Below are 17,196 nucleotides of genomic sequence, written 5' to 3' on the forward strand. Positions count from 1 at the left end.
GGTGCAGACACGTGCAGCGACCGCTGCGGGGTTAAAAACCACCGGTCCGCAATTTTAGATGTGGGCAACATGCTGGCTTCACTGTGGGCACTTCTGCAGCGATGTATGTAGTGTATTTTGGCGCCTTGCGGCGCCATCTTGTGTGTGGCAATGTGTTCTCCTGAGCACATGTCGGCGGCCATTTTCCCGGAGCCTCCCATTGCTTTCTATGGGCAACCATGTTTCCTTAGTCTGAAGTCCTAGTTCAGCCTCCTGCGGTGACATCACTTCCTCTTTCTGTACAGAGGAGATTGGCAGGTGTGTGGTAACATTTGTGGGGTCTGTCTTTGTTGTTTTTTTGTGGGAATACCTCTGGCTATCAGCTTATTCCTGTTTGGGGGTCTGCTTGCAGAATCCTTCATAACGGTGTACTGCGGGGGATCGCAGTGCGCTTAAAGGGCCAGTACCTTAAAAAAAAAAAAAAAAAAAAAGCTTTTTATTATGGAGTCCCAGGACAGCAAATTTCCCCCAGCTTTGGTGGATGATTTAGGTTCCTCTGAATCTTCTGCTGTGCCTGTTTTGACTGCCGCACTTCCGACTTTAGCGTCCGAAGTGGATCTTTTGATGACTGAACGGGATGCTAGAAAAAGGCCTAGGCTCTCTCTTTCTTCTTATTCTGAATCTGACATGGTTTCTGTAGATAGTGTGCCCCTTGAAGGGTCTCGCTCTTCTCAGTCTGAGGGGGAGGCGGGGGTGGATGATTCCCCCCCTGGGACAGCCTAGGACCGCGCAGCTATGGATGCGCTGATCATTGCCGTTAAGGAAACACTACATTTAGAGGATAAGCCCAATCCTCCGGGTACCCACGGAGGATTCTCCGGTGTTTAGGGATCCTACGGATAGGAGGCTGGAATCTCTTGCCCGACATTCCTACATGGTGGCGGGTTCCATGCTGAAACCTATTTTCGCCTCTGTCATGGTGGCTCAAGCCGTGGCGGATTGAACCAAGGTGCTCAGACGCACCCTCGTGGCTGATTCTGCCCCCCCTACTAGCTTGGAAATGGTGGACCAGATTTATCAAGGGGTCATGTATTTGTGCGATGCGGCCTTGAATGAGGCCCCATTAGCTGCGCGCTTATCTAGTTTTGCAGTGCTTAATCGCCGCTTGATTTGGTTGAAAAGCTGGTCGGCTGACCAGACTTCCAGGAAGACGGTGTCTGACATCCCTTATGCTGGGTCTCGTCTCAAATCAGGGGTCCTTTCGTGCCTTCAAGGCGCAGGACAAGGGGAAACCTTTCAAGGGCCAGGGTGGCCAGAGAAAGCAAGCCAAAAGCCGCCCAGGCTGGTACGTCGGCACAGTCTGCCATTGCCTGAAGGGGCGCCCTCACCCGTTTCAGGGGTGGGGGGAGGTCTGTGCGGTTTCCTCCAACCAACCTTGGCTCCGGACAGGTGGGTTCAGGAAATCATTCGATCCGCTTACAAGATCGAATTCCTTTCGCGACCAGGGGACAGATTCTTTCCCTCAAATCTTCATTTGACCCCAGATCGGTTGCAAGATCTTCATCGGGCGGTGCAGGATCTACTCGCCCAGGGGGTAATAGTCCCGGTGCTGCATCGGGACAGATTTCGGGGGTTTTACTCGAATCTGTTCACTGTGCCCAGAAAGGAGGGCAAGGTGCGTCCGATTCTGGACTTAAAAGCTCTCAACCGCTTTGTGTGTGTTCAAAAGTTCCGCATGGAATCGCTCCGCTCGGTGCTGGCCTCCCTGAGTCCAGGAGACTTCCTGGCTTCTATCGACCTGAAGGATGCGTATTTACACATCCCCCATTTTCGAGGGTCATCAGAGGTACTTCCGATTCGCTATGGCGGAGGAACACTATCAGTTCGTGGCGTTGCCCTCGCTTCGGCTCCAAGGGTGTTTACCAAAGTGCTGGTTCCTGTTCTGGGCCTGTTACGGGCACAGGGCATTGCGGTCTTGGGTTATCTAGACGATCTCCTGTTAAGATCGAGTGCCAGTCAGAGCCTGCTGCGCCTTCTGTCCACTACGGTTCAGACGCTCCAGGAGTTCGGATGGACCATCAACGTTCAGGAGTCGACTTTGTCTCCTTCGGTTCGACTCCCATATTTGGGAATGGTCTTGGACTCCGCCCAAACAAAGGTGTTTCTGCCGGAGGACAAGCTCCGGACCCTGCAGAATGAGGTCAGGTCACTCAGGACCTGTATGTGGCCCTGGGATTGATGGTGTCAGCCTTCGAGGCGATACCGTTTGCACAGTTTCACACGCGGTCTCCCCAGGCGGAGATACTGGCCAGATGGGACAGGCTTCCTCAGTCTTTGGACCTGAGGGTGTCTCTGAGTCGCCAAACCAGAGTGGATCTTCTGTGGTGGCTCCAGTCCCCGGCTGTAGTGGAGGGAAAATCCTTCCGGCCGTTGCTGTGGACGGTAATTACCACGGATGCCAGCCTGTCGGGCTGGGGTGGCGTCCTGGGCAATCTGTCTGCCCAGGGCACTTGGTCGGTGGAGGAATCTTCTCTTCCAATCAACATCTTGGAATTGAGAGTGATCAGGCTGTGCCTGCTCCATTGGTCAGAACGTCTTCAGGGCCGCCCTGTACGTGTGCAGACGGACAATGCCACTGCGGTGGCTTACATCAATCACCAAGGGAGCACCAGGAGTGCTCGGACGGCCCAGGAAGTGACCAGTATTCTGCCTTGGGCCGAGACTCGTGTCCCGGCGATTTCGGCAGTTCACATTCCGGGTGTGGAGAATTGGCAGGCCGATTATCTGAGCCGCCAGACCCTGGATCAGGGGGAATGGTCCTTGCGCCCTGGAGGTGTTTCAAATGCTGTGTGCGAGATGGGGATCTCCGGATATGGATCTGTTCGTGTCCCTGTTAACTACTTCCCGCCCGCCGTCAATTGACGGCGGAGCGGTGCGACCATTATCCTGGGAAGACGTCATATGATGTGATCCCAGGAATGCAGGGCAGGCGCGCGATCGCGTGCGCGCCGCCCTGCACTGCCGGTGTCGGGGTGTTCCCGGGACACCCCCCGTCACCGGCAGGGGGGAAACAGCCAATGGGCGTGGCTGTTTCCCACGTGATCGGCTGTGTTCCAATGACACAGCCGATCACAATGGAGGCGCCCGGGAGATGACCGCGCATGCGCGATCGGGAGAGCGCAGCGCGGTCATGTCGGTGGCACTGTGTTCCGTAGGAACACAGCTGTCACCGGCAGTAGTAAACAGTCACTGACAGTGACTGTTTACTATGTGATTGGCTGTGAATCCATTCACAGCCGATCACAAAATGTAAACAAAGAGCAGTGACTCACTGTTACTAGCTCTTCTCCCCTCATACAGTTTCCAGTGTGAGGAGAGAAGAGCTAGAAATAGTGAGTTACTGCTCTGTGTACCTGTAAAAGTAAAATCACAGTAATAAAGGTCCCCACACAGTCCTCAGCCCCCCCCCCCCCAATGTCACCTGTCACCCAACAGTCACCTCATCAGTGCCCAGAAATTGACACCCATAACGTTCACATGTGAGCGCAGCGATCGCGGGCAGAATCACCGCGATTCTGCCCACGATCCGGAAATCATTGCAAATTGCGGGACGCCTGTGCGTTGCCCGTTTTTTGCAATAGCACCCCAAACGCTGTGCGATGTTGCCGCGATTTCCGCCTGCCGAATCGCGGTAACATCGCGCAAATATCGCATGACGCCCAAAAAAGGTACAAGAGCTTCTTTGGGGCGTCATGCGTTGTTTGCGTGATGTTACCTCGATTCGGCAGGCGGAAATCGCAGCAACATCGCACAGCGTTTGGGGTGCTATTGCAAATCATGGGCAACGCACAGGCGTCCCGCGATTTGCAATGATTTCTGGATCACGGGCAGAATCGCAGTGATTCTGCCCGCGATCGCTACGCTCACATGTGAACGTAGCCTAAAGTTCACCGGTCACCAGAGACTGCCATCAGTACCGCCGTGCACCATCGCCCGTCACCTGTCACCCATCAGTGACCATCGCCCGTCACCTGTCACCCCATCAATCACCGTCACCTGTCACCCCATCAGTCATCGTCACCTGTCACCCCATCAGTGATCGTCATCTGTCACCCTATCAATCATCGTCACTTGTCACCACGTCAGTGATTGTCATCTGTCACCCCATCAATCATCGTCACTTGTCACCTCATCAATCATCGTCACCTGTCACCTCATCAATTATCGTCACCTGTCACCCCATCAGTCATCGTCACCTGTCACCCCATCAGTCATCGTCACCTGTCACCCCATCAGTCATTGTCACCTGTCACCCCATCAGTCATCGTCACCTGTTTGCCATATACATGCAATCACTTACTGACCGCCTAACGACTATATGCGTCGGCCATTAAAAGCTAAATACTGGGGTTATGGCAGCAGATAGCCCCCATAACCCCGGTATTTTTTGAAACGGCGGGCGGTCGGCTTTCAGATAAGGGTGGTCCCAGTGGCGGATTCGCCGCGGAATTACCCTTACGGTGCAGGGGAAGAGGTGCCCCCCCCCTCCTGCCGCGTCCCAGACGTTTTCCCAGCTTACCGGACCCGCCGGCAGCGGGGAAAACTATCCGGTCCCGGATCCTCAGAGACAGGAAGTCGAGTGAGGGCAAGATGGCCCTCACTCAACTCTATGGTCTTGGAGGACCGGAGCTACGTCAAAAGACGTTGCCTAGCAACCGGTTTAAAGGGCCGCTTCTTCTTTTTTTTTTTTTTCCTCTTTCAACAATTTTTTTTTTTTTTTTTCTTTTTTAGTGTAGTTGTGAGGTGTGAGGTCTTTTTGACCCCAGATCTCACAATAAAGAGGACCTGTCATGCCTATTTCTATTACAAGGGATGTTTACATTCCTTGTAATAGGAATAAAAATGATCAGAACATTTTTTTTTAAACTGTGTAAAAATAATAAATAAAAATAAATAGGAAAAAAAAAAAAAATGAAAGCGCCCTGTCCCCGTTAGCTCGCGCGCAGAAGCAAACGCATACGCAAGTCCCGCCCACATATGTAAACGGTGTTCAAACCATACATGTGAGGTATCGCCGCGATCGTTAGAGCGAGAGCAATAATTTGAGCCCTAGACCTCCTCTGTAACTCTAAGCTAGTAACCTGCAGAAATTTTTAAAATGTTGCCTATGGGGATTTTTAAGTACCAATGTTTGGCGCCATTCTGTGAGCATACGCAATTTTGAAGCATGACATGTTGGGTATCTAATTACTCGGTGTAACATTATCTTTCACATTATGGAAAAAAATTGGGCGAAATTTACTGTTTTCTTATTTTTTAGTTAAAAAAAAGTGAATTTTTTTCAAAAAAATCGCATTTGGAAGATTGCTGCGCAAATATGGTGTGATAAAAAATATTGCAACGATCTCCATTTTATTCTCTAGGGTCTCTGCTAAAAAAAAATATATAATGTTTGGGGGTTCCAAGTAGTTTTCTAGCAAAAAAAAATGATTTTAGCTTGTAAACACCAAGTGTCAAAAATAGGCCCAGTCTTAAAGTGGATAAATGGACAACTTTGTGTAAAGCGCTACTTGGATGTTAGGCCTATGTATGTGGCAAGGCTGTGAAAAAGTGTTACACATGTGGTATCGCCATACTCAGGAGGAATAGCAGAATGTTTTTTGGGGTGCAATTTTTGCTATGTACATGCTATGTGTTAGAAATATTGCATAAATGGACAGCTTTGTGTAAAAAAAATGTGTTTTCATTTTCTTTCCACATTTTCCAAAAACTTGTGGAAAAAAATTACATATTCAAAAGACTTTATTATGCCTCAAAAATTATACGTTGGGCTGTTTGCTTTCCAAAATGGGGTCATTTTATGGGGGTTTCCATTGTCCTGGTGCTCCAGGGCCTTCAAAAGTGCGATGGGTTGTCAGGAAATTATATGTGTAATTTATGCTCCTAGAATGCCGGACGCTGCTACTTGGATGTTAGGCCTCTGTATGTGGCCAGGCTGTGAAAAAGTCTCACACATGTGGTATCGTCATACTCAGAAGGAGTAGTAGAATGTGTTTTGGGGTGTAGTTTCAAGTATACATGTGCTGTGTGAGAGAAATAACCTGTTAATACGGCAATTTGTAAAAAAAAAAAAAAAAATCTTCTTTTTGCAAAGCATTGTGGGAAAAAACTCACCATGCCCCTTATTAAATACCTTGGAATGTCTACTTTCCAAAAAGGGGTCATTTGGGGGGTATTTGTACTCTCCTGACTTTTTAGTGTCTCAAGAAATGAGATAGGCCTTCAGTACATCAGGTGTGATCAAGTGTGATCAATTTTCAATGATTCGCACCATAGCTTGTGGACTCTATAACTTTCACAAAGACCAAATAATATACACTTATTTGGTTTTTTTTTTACCAAAGATAAGTAGCAGTATAACTTTTGGCCAAAATTTGTGAAGAAAAATAACTAATTTGCAAAATTTTATGACAGAAACAAAGAAAATGCGTTTTTTCACGATATTTTCAGTCTTTTTTTTATTTATAGCACAAAAAATAAAAAACCCAGTATTGATCAAATACCATCAAAAGAAAGCTCTATTTGTGTGAAAAAAAGGACACAATTTTTGTATGGGTACAGTGTTGCATGACTGAGTAATTCTCAGTCAAAGTGTGAGAGCGCTGAAAGCTGAAAATTGGTCTGGGCAGGAAGGGGGTGAAAGTGCACTGTAGGCAAGTGGTTAAACAACAAGGTGGGAAGGTTCGTGGCAAGAACGCGCGATCCTCTGGCAGACGCCTCAGATGCGCTGGTGGTGCCTTGGCACCGATATCGTCTGATATATGCCTTTCCCCCGATTCAGTTGTTGTCCAGGTTCCTCCACAGGTTGGTCTCGGAACCGAAGTTGGTGATTCTGGTGGCACCGGACTGGCCGCGTCGGTCCTGGTACGCAGACATCATTCAACTGGCCGTCGAGCCTCCATGGCGGCTGCCGTTACGAGAAAATCTACTGTCTCAGGGGTCGATCTTCCATCCTGCTTTACAGTCGCTGGCTTTAACGGCGTGGCTGTTGAAAGCCAGGTCCTGAGAGACAGGGGTCTCTCATCTGAGGTCATTCCTACTTTGCTCAAGGCTAGGAAAGCCTCGTCCGGTAAGATCTATTACTGTACCTGGAAGGCTTATTTTGCCTGGTGTGAATCCAGAGGTTTCCCTCCTCGTTCCTACTCGGTGGCGAGGGTGTTAGCCTTCCTACAAACTGGTGTGGACCAGCGCCTGGCGTTGACCACGATTAAGGTCCAGTTATCTGCACTGGCCGTCCTTTTCCAGCGACCATTGGCATCTAACTCGTTGATTCGCACCTTTTATTCAAGGTGTGCGTCACTTGGCCCCTCCTCGGAGGGTGCCTCTACCTCCTTGGGACTTGAACTTAGTTCTGTCCGTTTTGCAACGTCCTCCCTTTGAAAAATTCAGGGAAATTTCTCTGCCTCTACTGTCAAAAAAGGTTACTTTTCTGGTGGCGATCAGTTCTGCACGCAGAGTGTCGGAGTTGGCGGCCTTGTTCTGCCGCTCCCCTTACCTGGTGGTTCATAGGGATAAGGTGGTCTTGCGACCAAACCAGTCTTTTCTTCCGAAGGTGGTTTCTGATTTCCACCTTAATGAGGACATTGTTTTGCCTTCGCTTTGTGCAAATCCTAAACATCCTAAGGAGTTTGCTTTACATTCCTTGTATGTTGTCAGGGCGATCAGGGTTTACCTGTCGTCCACTGAATCCTTTCGGAAGTCGGATTCTCCCTTTGTCCTTCCCGAGGGACCTCGGAAGGGTATGGCTGCGTCTGTGGCGACCATTTCAAAATGGATCAGACAGACGATTGTACAGGCTTATTCGATTAAGGAACGGGTACCGCCCTTCCCTGTCAAGGCGCACTCTACCAGAGCGGTGAGTACATCCTGGGCCTTCCGGCATCAGGCTTTGGTGGCCCAGGTGTGCAAGGCAACGACTTGGTCGTCAGTGCACACCTTTTCAAAGTTCTACATACTTGATGTTCCTTTGGCCGCAAAGTTCTGTGTGCGGCAGTGCCTTAAGGAGGACCCTAGTTTTGCGGTCCCTGGCTGTTGGGGTTGTTTCCCCGTTATTTGCTTTCCTGGGTTGTTGCTCCAGTTGAGCTTTTTCTGTTGTCCAGAGGATACCTTTCTGTTCACGTAAGGTTCTTTTCTCTGACGTGGGTGCTGTGTTGCCTTTATGACGGTTACGTTTCCCACCCCTCATGTCTACACTGCTTTGGGACATCCCATTGGTGAAGACTGTATGAGTGGGCGGCGACTGTCAGAGAACGTAAGAGAAAACTGAATTTTTGTAAAATCTTACCGTAAAATTCCTTTCTCTGAGTCCTCTGACAGTCGCCGCCCCCGCCCTTCTATTTGGGGGTCTTTGGACTTTAACTGCTTGCTACCAAGCTAAGTTGGGATGGCTGATAGCAGGGGGGTATTGGACCAGTGGGACAGCCCCCATAGGTGTGTCTATGTAAATGACTTTGTTTTTAACAAGTCTTATGCCTAGCTTGCTCCTATGGATAAGAGGTCAATACCCATTGGAGAAGACTGTATGAGTGGGCAGTAAATGTCAGAGGACTCAGAGAAAGGACTTTTACGGTAAGATTTTACAAAAATTTCGGTTGCTTTTCCTGTTTTATTATTTTCTGTTCTGTGACAATCAACTGCTGGACTGGGCAACAGACCGGATATTCTAGATTCTTAAGGTCTCCCCAGTCCGACCAGCGAGTGCAACATAGTCTCACTGGACGGGGGCTGATCTGTTGGTTAAACGTCTTGCGAGGGTGCAAACGACCTGGTCCTGGCCTGTGTCGCAGCATGCCTCTTGGCCCGCAGCACCCCCCGATCCGATGGTGCAGTGGTCTGCCACTCGGTTCCTGTTGTGTGGTAAGTGGTCTTTTGGGGTGGATATGGGCCCTTCCCTGGGATGGTCGGATCCCCGGATTTCTCCTTCCATTCCTCCCAGCCCCTCTAAACGGTCATTGTGGGTTTTTCGTCCCCCCCCCCCCTCCGCTGCGGTTGTGAGCTGGCTTTGCCACGTGCTCCTATGGGGGTGTTGGCTGTTTTTGCTGCTAACCGGGCTGTTGGATGAGCTGCTGATGCTGTCCGGGCGCAATAGGGGGTTGAGCAGGGTTCCCTGCCTACCTGGGGGTTGGTGACTAGGGCAGGGATGTCCTCGGGGCTCCCTACGGTGGTTTTGGGGCTGGGGGAGTGGATGTTTTACCATCCGCGGGTACGCGCCTCACACGGCCGGATCCGGCCTGAAATTTAGGCCACGGCTTTAAAGCCTACTCGGCTGACCCTGTGGGGTGGCCCCTGTGAGGATGGCTGCAAGCCACTTCCTCCCGTGTGAGCATTCGCCTTCCCCCTCCAGTGCCCTGGGTGGTCGGATCCGTTGGGGCTCGGGTCCTGGCAGCTTCAAAACTTAGGCCGCGGCTGACTAGGCCATGCGGCCGAGTGGGACCCTGCCGTTAGGGGGCGACCTTAGCCCCCAACTCCCCCCCCTTGGGCATCTGCCAGACGTAGTATCCATGCGATTTGCGGTTGAGCCTCCACAAGAACTTAGGCCGTGGCTGCAGCCTGCTGGGCCATATGGTCAGCTTGGCACCTCCCTGGAACTGGGTGGCACTGTGGAGATGGTTCATTTTTAGGGAGTCTTGCCACCATTATTGTGTGAGCGGGGGTACCCTGTCTGCACGTCCGCGTCACTGTGGGTGGCCCACCTTTAAGTGGGGCTATGTTCTACTATGTCCTCTATGGTGGGCTCTTAAGGTGACCCCCCAGTCTTTTGCGGAGTTTCGTAGGTGGTCCAATTTTGGACCCTTGGCCGGCATCCCCTTGTGCGATCGCAGTCGGTGGTCTCCCCTGATTATGTTTCGGGGTGAGCTCAGTATGTAGCGACCCTACTGGGTCTGCGACCACGCACTTCGAGTTCTCTGTTAGTGAGGATGATTCCCCTTCTACCGCAGCTGCACATGAAACTGTGCATGTGGAAGCACTGATTTGTATCGGTACGGGCAACTTTTAAAAATGGAGGATGCAGCTGTTGCCCCTTTGGTACCTGCAGCTCCCCAAAAGTGGCAAAGGTATTCCCTTTTCCCGCCTATTTTGGCAAAATTGTTGCGAGTGACCTAAACGCAATAGGTCGGTGCATAAGTGTTTCGCTAGACAGTGTCCCTTTGAAGAGTTCCTGTTTAAAATAAAAAAGTGGACAGTCCCAACTGTGGTGAATATCAGGTTCCAGGCTGAATAAATCCACTCTAATCCGGTGGAGGAGTCTCCAGCTTTTAAAGACCACTTTGACACTGATTGTCTGCGCAATGATATTCTCATTTCACTTTTATTACGAGGAACCACTTTTTATGTTGGGTCCATTCCCTTGGACATACACCTCCTGTATGATATATTTATGCTACCTGGCTGGATCCGTCTGTTGGTCTGCGACAGAAGTCCACTTCATTTCGATTGAGCCTGATTGAATGCTGTCTCTTTTAGTCCATCTGGTAAGAGGCTGCATGTTTATACCTTCCTGGTGGTGGCTGTACCGACAGCACGTTTTTTGATTTATCTTCACTGGGGGATCGTTTTTAGAACTTTGTATCTCCTCTGAGCGCGGCTAACTTATTTTGAATTTCTGATCATCCTTTACCAAGAGGACATTGTGTCTGCTGCTCATTTGTTCTTTATGGACTTTTTTTTTTTTTGCACTTCCTTCCAATACGTTTGATATTTTTATGTCCTAGCACAATTTATTCTTGTATATTATAGTCACTTTGACAGGAGAGCCAAGACTTTTTGGTCCGCCACAGGTTTACTGTGGCTGGTTTGGTCCTTAGGCCAGTGTTCACCATAGCATTGGTGTCCCAGACTTTAACGGAGTGGGCAAAGCTTTTGCACCAGGATCTGTAGGGGGAACAGCTTCCTCCTGCCCTTGTGGAGCTGGCGGACTGGTTGATCCAGGGGTTGCAGTTTTTCTGTGATCAAAATGTAAAGTAATCTGTTTATATAGGATTACCTATAGCGCTTGCTTAAAAAGTAATAATTGCAATATTTAAAAATTGTGAATTGCGTATAAACCCCGTGATCTGATGCAAAAGATATATAAAATTATAAATATACTTAAATAAGATTTCAATAATAAATAAATATGATAATAAATATAATAAAAATGCAAGTTAATATATAGTGCAGAAATTCAGTGTTCTCATAAGACTTCCTTAAAGTTCATGTGCAAAATAAGCTCATGTGCATAAAAGTTTATAATAATGTGACTTCTTGGTGATAAAAGTTAAAAATAAAGTGCACAGTGAATAGTGCTTGGTGCTTCGTGATAGGTTATTCCAATCCACTCTCTCCCTGGTGTCCCTCCTTGTGTTCCACCGTGACAAGATAGATGAATTTCACACTCACCGGATTGCGTGGGTCCTATGTGCCTTATGACACTAGGACTATACGAGCTTTAGTGACCCCCCGGGGTCGGGATGCGTTCCCTCCAGACAGGTACCTTTTCCTGCAGCAATGCTCCTCCTGTCATCCACCTCCAGCAAGGGATGTATAAAAAGGAAAGGTCCAGATAGTGCAGTACCATTATTTAAAACTGATATTTTTATTGCACCCAATCCAGATAATCCATGACAAAGTCCAAATATAAAATAAAGCAAGTGAAATCAGGAAAAAATCGAATAAAACGCCGTCACACGTGTGAGCTACGATGTGGAGAGCGGCACTTTCGGCTTGCGTTCCACCGAGCTCATGTGACGTCACGACGTGCGTTCCACCTGATGCTGCCACAACCACGTTTAACAGTGGGGATGGTGTGTTCAGGGTGATGAGCTGTGTTGCTTTTACGCCAAACATAACGTTTTGCATTGTTGCCAAAAAGTTCGATTTTGGTTTCATCTGACCAGAGCACCTTCTTCCACATGTTTAGTGTGTCTCCCAGGTGGCATGTGCCAAACTTTAAATTACACTTTTTATGGATATCTTTAAGAAATGGCTTTCTTCTTGCCACTCTTCCATAAAGGCCAGATTTGTGCAGTATACGACTGATTGTTGTCCTATGGACAGAGTCTTCCACCTCAGCTGTAGATCTCTGCAGTTCATCCAGAGTGATCATGGGCCTCTTGGCTGCATCTCTGATCAGTCTTCTCCTTGTATGAGCTGAAAGTTTAGAGGGACGGCCAGGTCTTCGTAGATTTGTAGTGGTCTGATACTCCTTCCATTTCAATATTACCTCTGAGACTATCACAGTGCAGGTGCATTTATACAGAGACTTGATTACACACAGGTGGATTCTATTTATCATCATTAGTCATTTAGGTCAACATTGGATCATTCAGATATCCTCACTGAACTTCTGGAGAGAGGTTGCTGCACTGAAAGTAAAGGGGCTGAATAATTTACACGCCCAATTTTTCAGTTTTTTATTTGTTAACAAAGTTTGAAATATCCAATAAATTTCATTCCACTTCATGATTGTGTCCCACTTGTTGTTGATTCTTTACAAAAAAATTACAGTTTTATATCTTTGTTTGAAGCCTGAAATGTGGCAAAAGATTGAAAAGTTCAAGGGGGCCGAATACTTTCGCAATGCACTGTAAGTGCATGTCTTTTTCTTAATAAAGTGTTTGTAAAGGTTAATGCACTATCAGCGTTTATTCTTCCTATTCTTGCGTTAGTTATATACTCGATATGCACCACCATCTGCACATGTGAACCCTATATTCCACTGTGAAAGAAAGCGTTTATATATGCTTTAGGAGCTGAAGCCATTTCTGAGAACCATCCTGATTTTAGGAAGCTATACACCATCTTTTGTTTCCAAGTCTGCCCTCCATCATTATCTGGTAGGAATCCTGCATTACCACCAGGTGACACCAGACACTGTTTACCACAGAGAGTGTGATTATTGGTCACTACGCCTTCTATCTTAAGTGAATCTGGTAAGGGGCCATTCTATCCCCTCTGCATCTTGGGTCACATGGTGCTGGTTTGCAGTTGCAAGATTGGAAGATGTCACTTTATATCATCAGTTCACCTTATTTAGAGACTTTGCTTTGTGCAAAGTCACTTTTTCATCCACTGAAAGACTTTTTCGTTAGCGACATTTTGCACTGCTAGCTACTGCAACTATCACAGTTGTTTAATTTGGTGATATTATACTATCACCTTATCACTGTTGACACTGTGTTGTAACATTATATACTCACATCATTTTATTACCTATGCATTTTTATGCAATAGGTTTTGGTTGAGCGCACTATTTTTTCATTTTAATCTCATGAACGTTGCCCCGCAAATAGGTGTACATGCACTCCCATCATAACCTGTTAGAGTGAATCCTATGTAATATAGTTAATAAAAACCATATTTGACAGTGATTATGCTATTGTTCCAGTAAATGAGACTATATCTGCAAAGGAAAATAGCAGCAGTATTTACCATCGCGCCTGGAAGACATACATTGCATGGTGCGAGTCTCTTGGAGGTCATCCCCATTCCCTTTCGGTGGTTGGGATTTTGGCATTCCTCCAACGAGGTGTTGAGCAGCACTTCGCCTTGGGTACCGTTAGGGCCAGGTTTTCGGCCTTTACGGTCTTCATTTACTGTCCTTTGGATACGCATTCATTTGGTTCGCACCCTATTTCAGGGATTTCGCCCAGTACGGTCTCCGTTGCCTCCATGGGATCTCAATTTGGTGCTGTCGGTTCTCCAGGAACTGCCTTTCAAAAATATTTGCGAGCTTCCTCTGCTTACATTATCAGAGAAGGTCGCTTTCTTGGTGGCTGTTACTTCTGCATGCAGGGTGTCGGAGCTGGCGGCATTGTCTTGTCGTTCACCTTACCTGGTGGCTCACAGAGATAAAGTGGTGTGTTGCCCTTGTCAGTCTTTCCTTCCTAAGGTTGTTTCTGGTTTCCATCTGAATGAAGACATTATGTTGCCTTCTCTGTGTCCGAAGTCTAACTATCCTAGGGGGATTGCCTTGCACTCTTTGGATGTGGGTCGGGGGCTCAGGGTGTACCTTGTGTCAACCAAGCTGTTTAGGAAATCAGCCTTACTGTTTGCCCATTATGGATAGACCTCGCAAAGGGTTGGTCGCATCTGCCGCGACTATTTCTAGATGGAGAAGACAGACGGTAGTGCAGACCTTTTCCATCAAGGGTCTGGTTTCTCCATTCCCTGTTAATGGGCTTTTTACGTGGGCATATAGTGCCTCTTGGGCTTTCCACCATCAGGCATCAGTGATACAGGTTTGCAAGGTGGCCGCCTGGTCGTCTGTGCACACTTTCACTAAATTTTATAATGTGGATGTACTGCATCTGCGGATGCTGCTTTTGGTCGTAAGGTTTTGCAGGCCATTGTGTTAGAGGACCTGGTCCTCTTTGAGGGTGTATTGTTTTCAGGCAAGCTTCAAGTGGTTACTGGTTGAGCTCCATGTTACCTAGTAGGCTAGGTTTAGCCTTTTGGGATTTTTTCCTGCTGTGTTTTTCCCACCCCTCAATTTTAACACTGCTTTGGAACGTTCCAATGGGTAAAAAGATTCTGGAGCTGTGTCCGTCAATGAACGAAAGAGAAAATTGGATTTTTGTCTTACCTTAAAATCCTTTTCTCTGATAATTATTGACTGACACAGCACCCACCTTATTGAGTTGGGTTATTTTTCTTCTGACACTGCTTGCAACAAAACTGAATGCCTATAGCAGAGTGTGGGAGTATATCCCACAGGTGTGGTAAAGCTTTTTCCTGCCTAGTGACCTACTCCTGTAGGGGGCAGCATATCCCATTTGTTAGAAAATTCTGGAGCTGTGTCGACCGTCAATGAACATCAAACAATGGATTTTACGGTAAGACCATATTCCAATTATTTTGATTTTTGGGGTTATTCTTTCTTCAGCTGAACAAGCTGAAGATAGAAACTGATTGGTTGGTATGTACAGCTGCTCCAGATTCTGGCTGTTCAAGTTTTAATTAGGGTTGCACCGATAACCATTTTTTAATTAGTGAGTATAAGTACCAATACTTAATCAGTAGTCGCCAGTACTGAGTACCGATACTTTGCGGTGCTATTTATGTCAATACAAAAAAATATATATTTTGTGCAAATCGCTCTGCAAAGAATCTCATGTGGTGTGTGTGTGTGCGTAAAGGAATTTAAGTGCCATCTAGTCAGTTTAAACAATGTTAAAACTTACAGTACATATCTGATAGAAAATCAGGGTCGCTGGAGGAAAAGTTCTGGGACCCCATGGGTATAGGGCGGAAGTCATGTCAGCTTGGGGTTGGACTGCCTCTACATCTCCTCCAGCCCTGTGAGCACCTTCAGTGGCCCTGATTTGCTACCAGATATGTACTGCATGGATACTATTTTTTGCAGTGCGATTTGTGCCCATTCATTTTGTATTGACGCAGATTGCACCACAAGGTATTGGTATCAGGACTATATTGGGACGAGTAATGATACTCGCTCAAATGGCTGGTATCAGTGCATTCCTAGTTTTGATATATTACTCCATTTAATGTTTTTAATTTTAATTTCTAATTTACTTTTATCTACATTATATGCAAGTTTGACGTTATCTTGTTTCAACTTCTTTTAATTTGTATTTATTTATATACCCAGGTGTACAGAACGTTACTGTCAACTTGGAGTCTGAATCAGTTCTAGTGGATACAATATTACCAGCTCTGGAAGTGCAGAACCTGATTGAGAGTTCAGGAAGAAGGGCAGTGCTGAAAGGAATGGGCAGCATTAAATCACGTACAGTACCACTGTTTATTTTTCTAATATTTGAAAAGAATACAAAAGCATACAAACTTCATTTTACATGCATAGGTGTGGAACATTTGCACACATGGCACTCACATTATGAATTTAAACAGGAGAGGTTTTTCTCACGTCTTTCAGGACAGCACATGCTTGAGGTAATTGTAGCCGTATTAGTGCACTTGCGACAGAGACCATTGAGTACTGTCCATGATACTTTTTTTATTTGCACTAACATACAATTTTTCAGGACAAGCTTTCGGGGTATGTCCCCTTCATCAAGATCCAAGCACTACTGATCCACAAAATGTTAGCAGCATGGTAAAGAAACACAAAATCTCTAAGCCAAAGGAAAAAAAAAAAAAAAAGGAAAAAACCAAACAAGCATAAGTTAAACTGGCATGGTAATAAAACTAGCTTGATTAGTGAGATAAGATAGAGGGAGAGTTGAAGACAGGGGAAGGTGGGGGGGGGGGGATAGTAACGGAGGGGGTCGTAAAACTGTGGGATAATGAGCAAGGAAACCCATATCTAAGTTTAAGCCGTTATTTTTTGTGTCAAAAAGAAGTATCATTCTTAGTTCAAAATTTTTCCTTTCCTGCATGGTTCTGAAATTCCCTTTAAGAACTAAAACATTGAGGTCTTCTATAGTGTGGTCCGGTTGTGAAAAATGATGTCCCACAGGTGTACAGAAACTATCTTCTTTATGTTCCTTGATGGTATGTCTGTGCAAATTCATCCTCGCTTGCAACTTCTGTCCTGTTTCGCCTACATAAGATCCTTTGCTACCTCTTTTGCATTGGATGAGGTACACAACATTATTGGAGGTGCAGTTGTATGATCCCATAATATTAAAGATCCCATTTGTGTGTGTGACACTTTTAGACAGATTGATCTGGTTGCACAGTTTGCAGCGTTTTTTATGGCAGGGTTTGCTCCCATTATTTGCGACTTCATAATCAGAATGAAGTTTTCTGCTGATTAGTTTATGTCTGAAGTTGGGTGGTTGTCTGAAAGCCAGTATTGGAGGTTTTTGGAATATTCCTTTCAGAGTTTCATCTTCTGCTATGATGGGTTGTAAATCTTTGATTATCTTTCTTATCCCTTCTAGTTCTGGATTGTATGTGGTGACTAGAGGCACACGGTTATTTGTTTTTTTGTCTTTGTATTGGAAAAGATTTTCCCTTTGGGTTTTCAAGGCTGTGTTTATGCCGGTGTTGATGGTTTTGTCTTTGTAACCTTTCTTACGGAAGGAGTTTGCTAGTGTTATGAGATGTTTATCTCTGTCTTTTGGGTCTGAACAGATTCAGTGGTATCTGATGGCCTGGCTGTGTATGATGGCCCATTTAGTGTGTTGGGGGTGAAAACTTGAACTGTGGAGATAGCTGCATCGGTCAGTCGGTTTCCTGTATATCGAAGTATGA

The 17,196-nt window shown here is 46.6% G+C and overlaps 1 protein-coding gene across 2 annotated transcripts in view; it reads left to right on the forward strand.

The window, feature by feature from the left end:
* Positions 1-17,196, forward strand: part of CCS (copper chaperone for superoxide dismutase) — a 353,047-nt gene that overhangs the window by 36,693 nt on the left and 299,158 nt on the right. For both annotated transcript variants that reach the window (XM_082270566.1, XM_082270567.1), the window contains exon 2: positions 15,629-15,766. In XM_082270566.1, coding sequence (XP_082126692.1) covers positions 15,629-15,766 — 138 coding nt within the window. The remainder of the gene's footprint in view (positions 1-15,628; positions 15,767-17,196) is intronic.

The sequence above is a fragment of the Pelophylax lessonae genome (assembly GCF_965119305.1).
Source record: "Pelophylax lessonae genome assembly, chromosome: 10".
Lineage (NCBI taxonomy): Eukaryota > Metazoa > Chordata > Amphibia > Anura > Ranidae > Pelophylax > Pelophylax lessonae.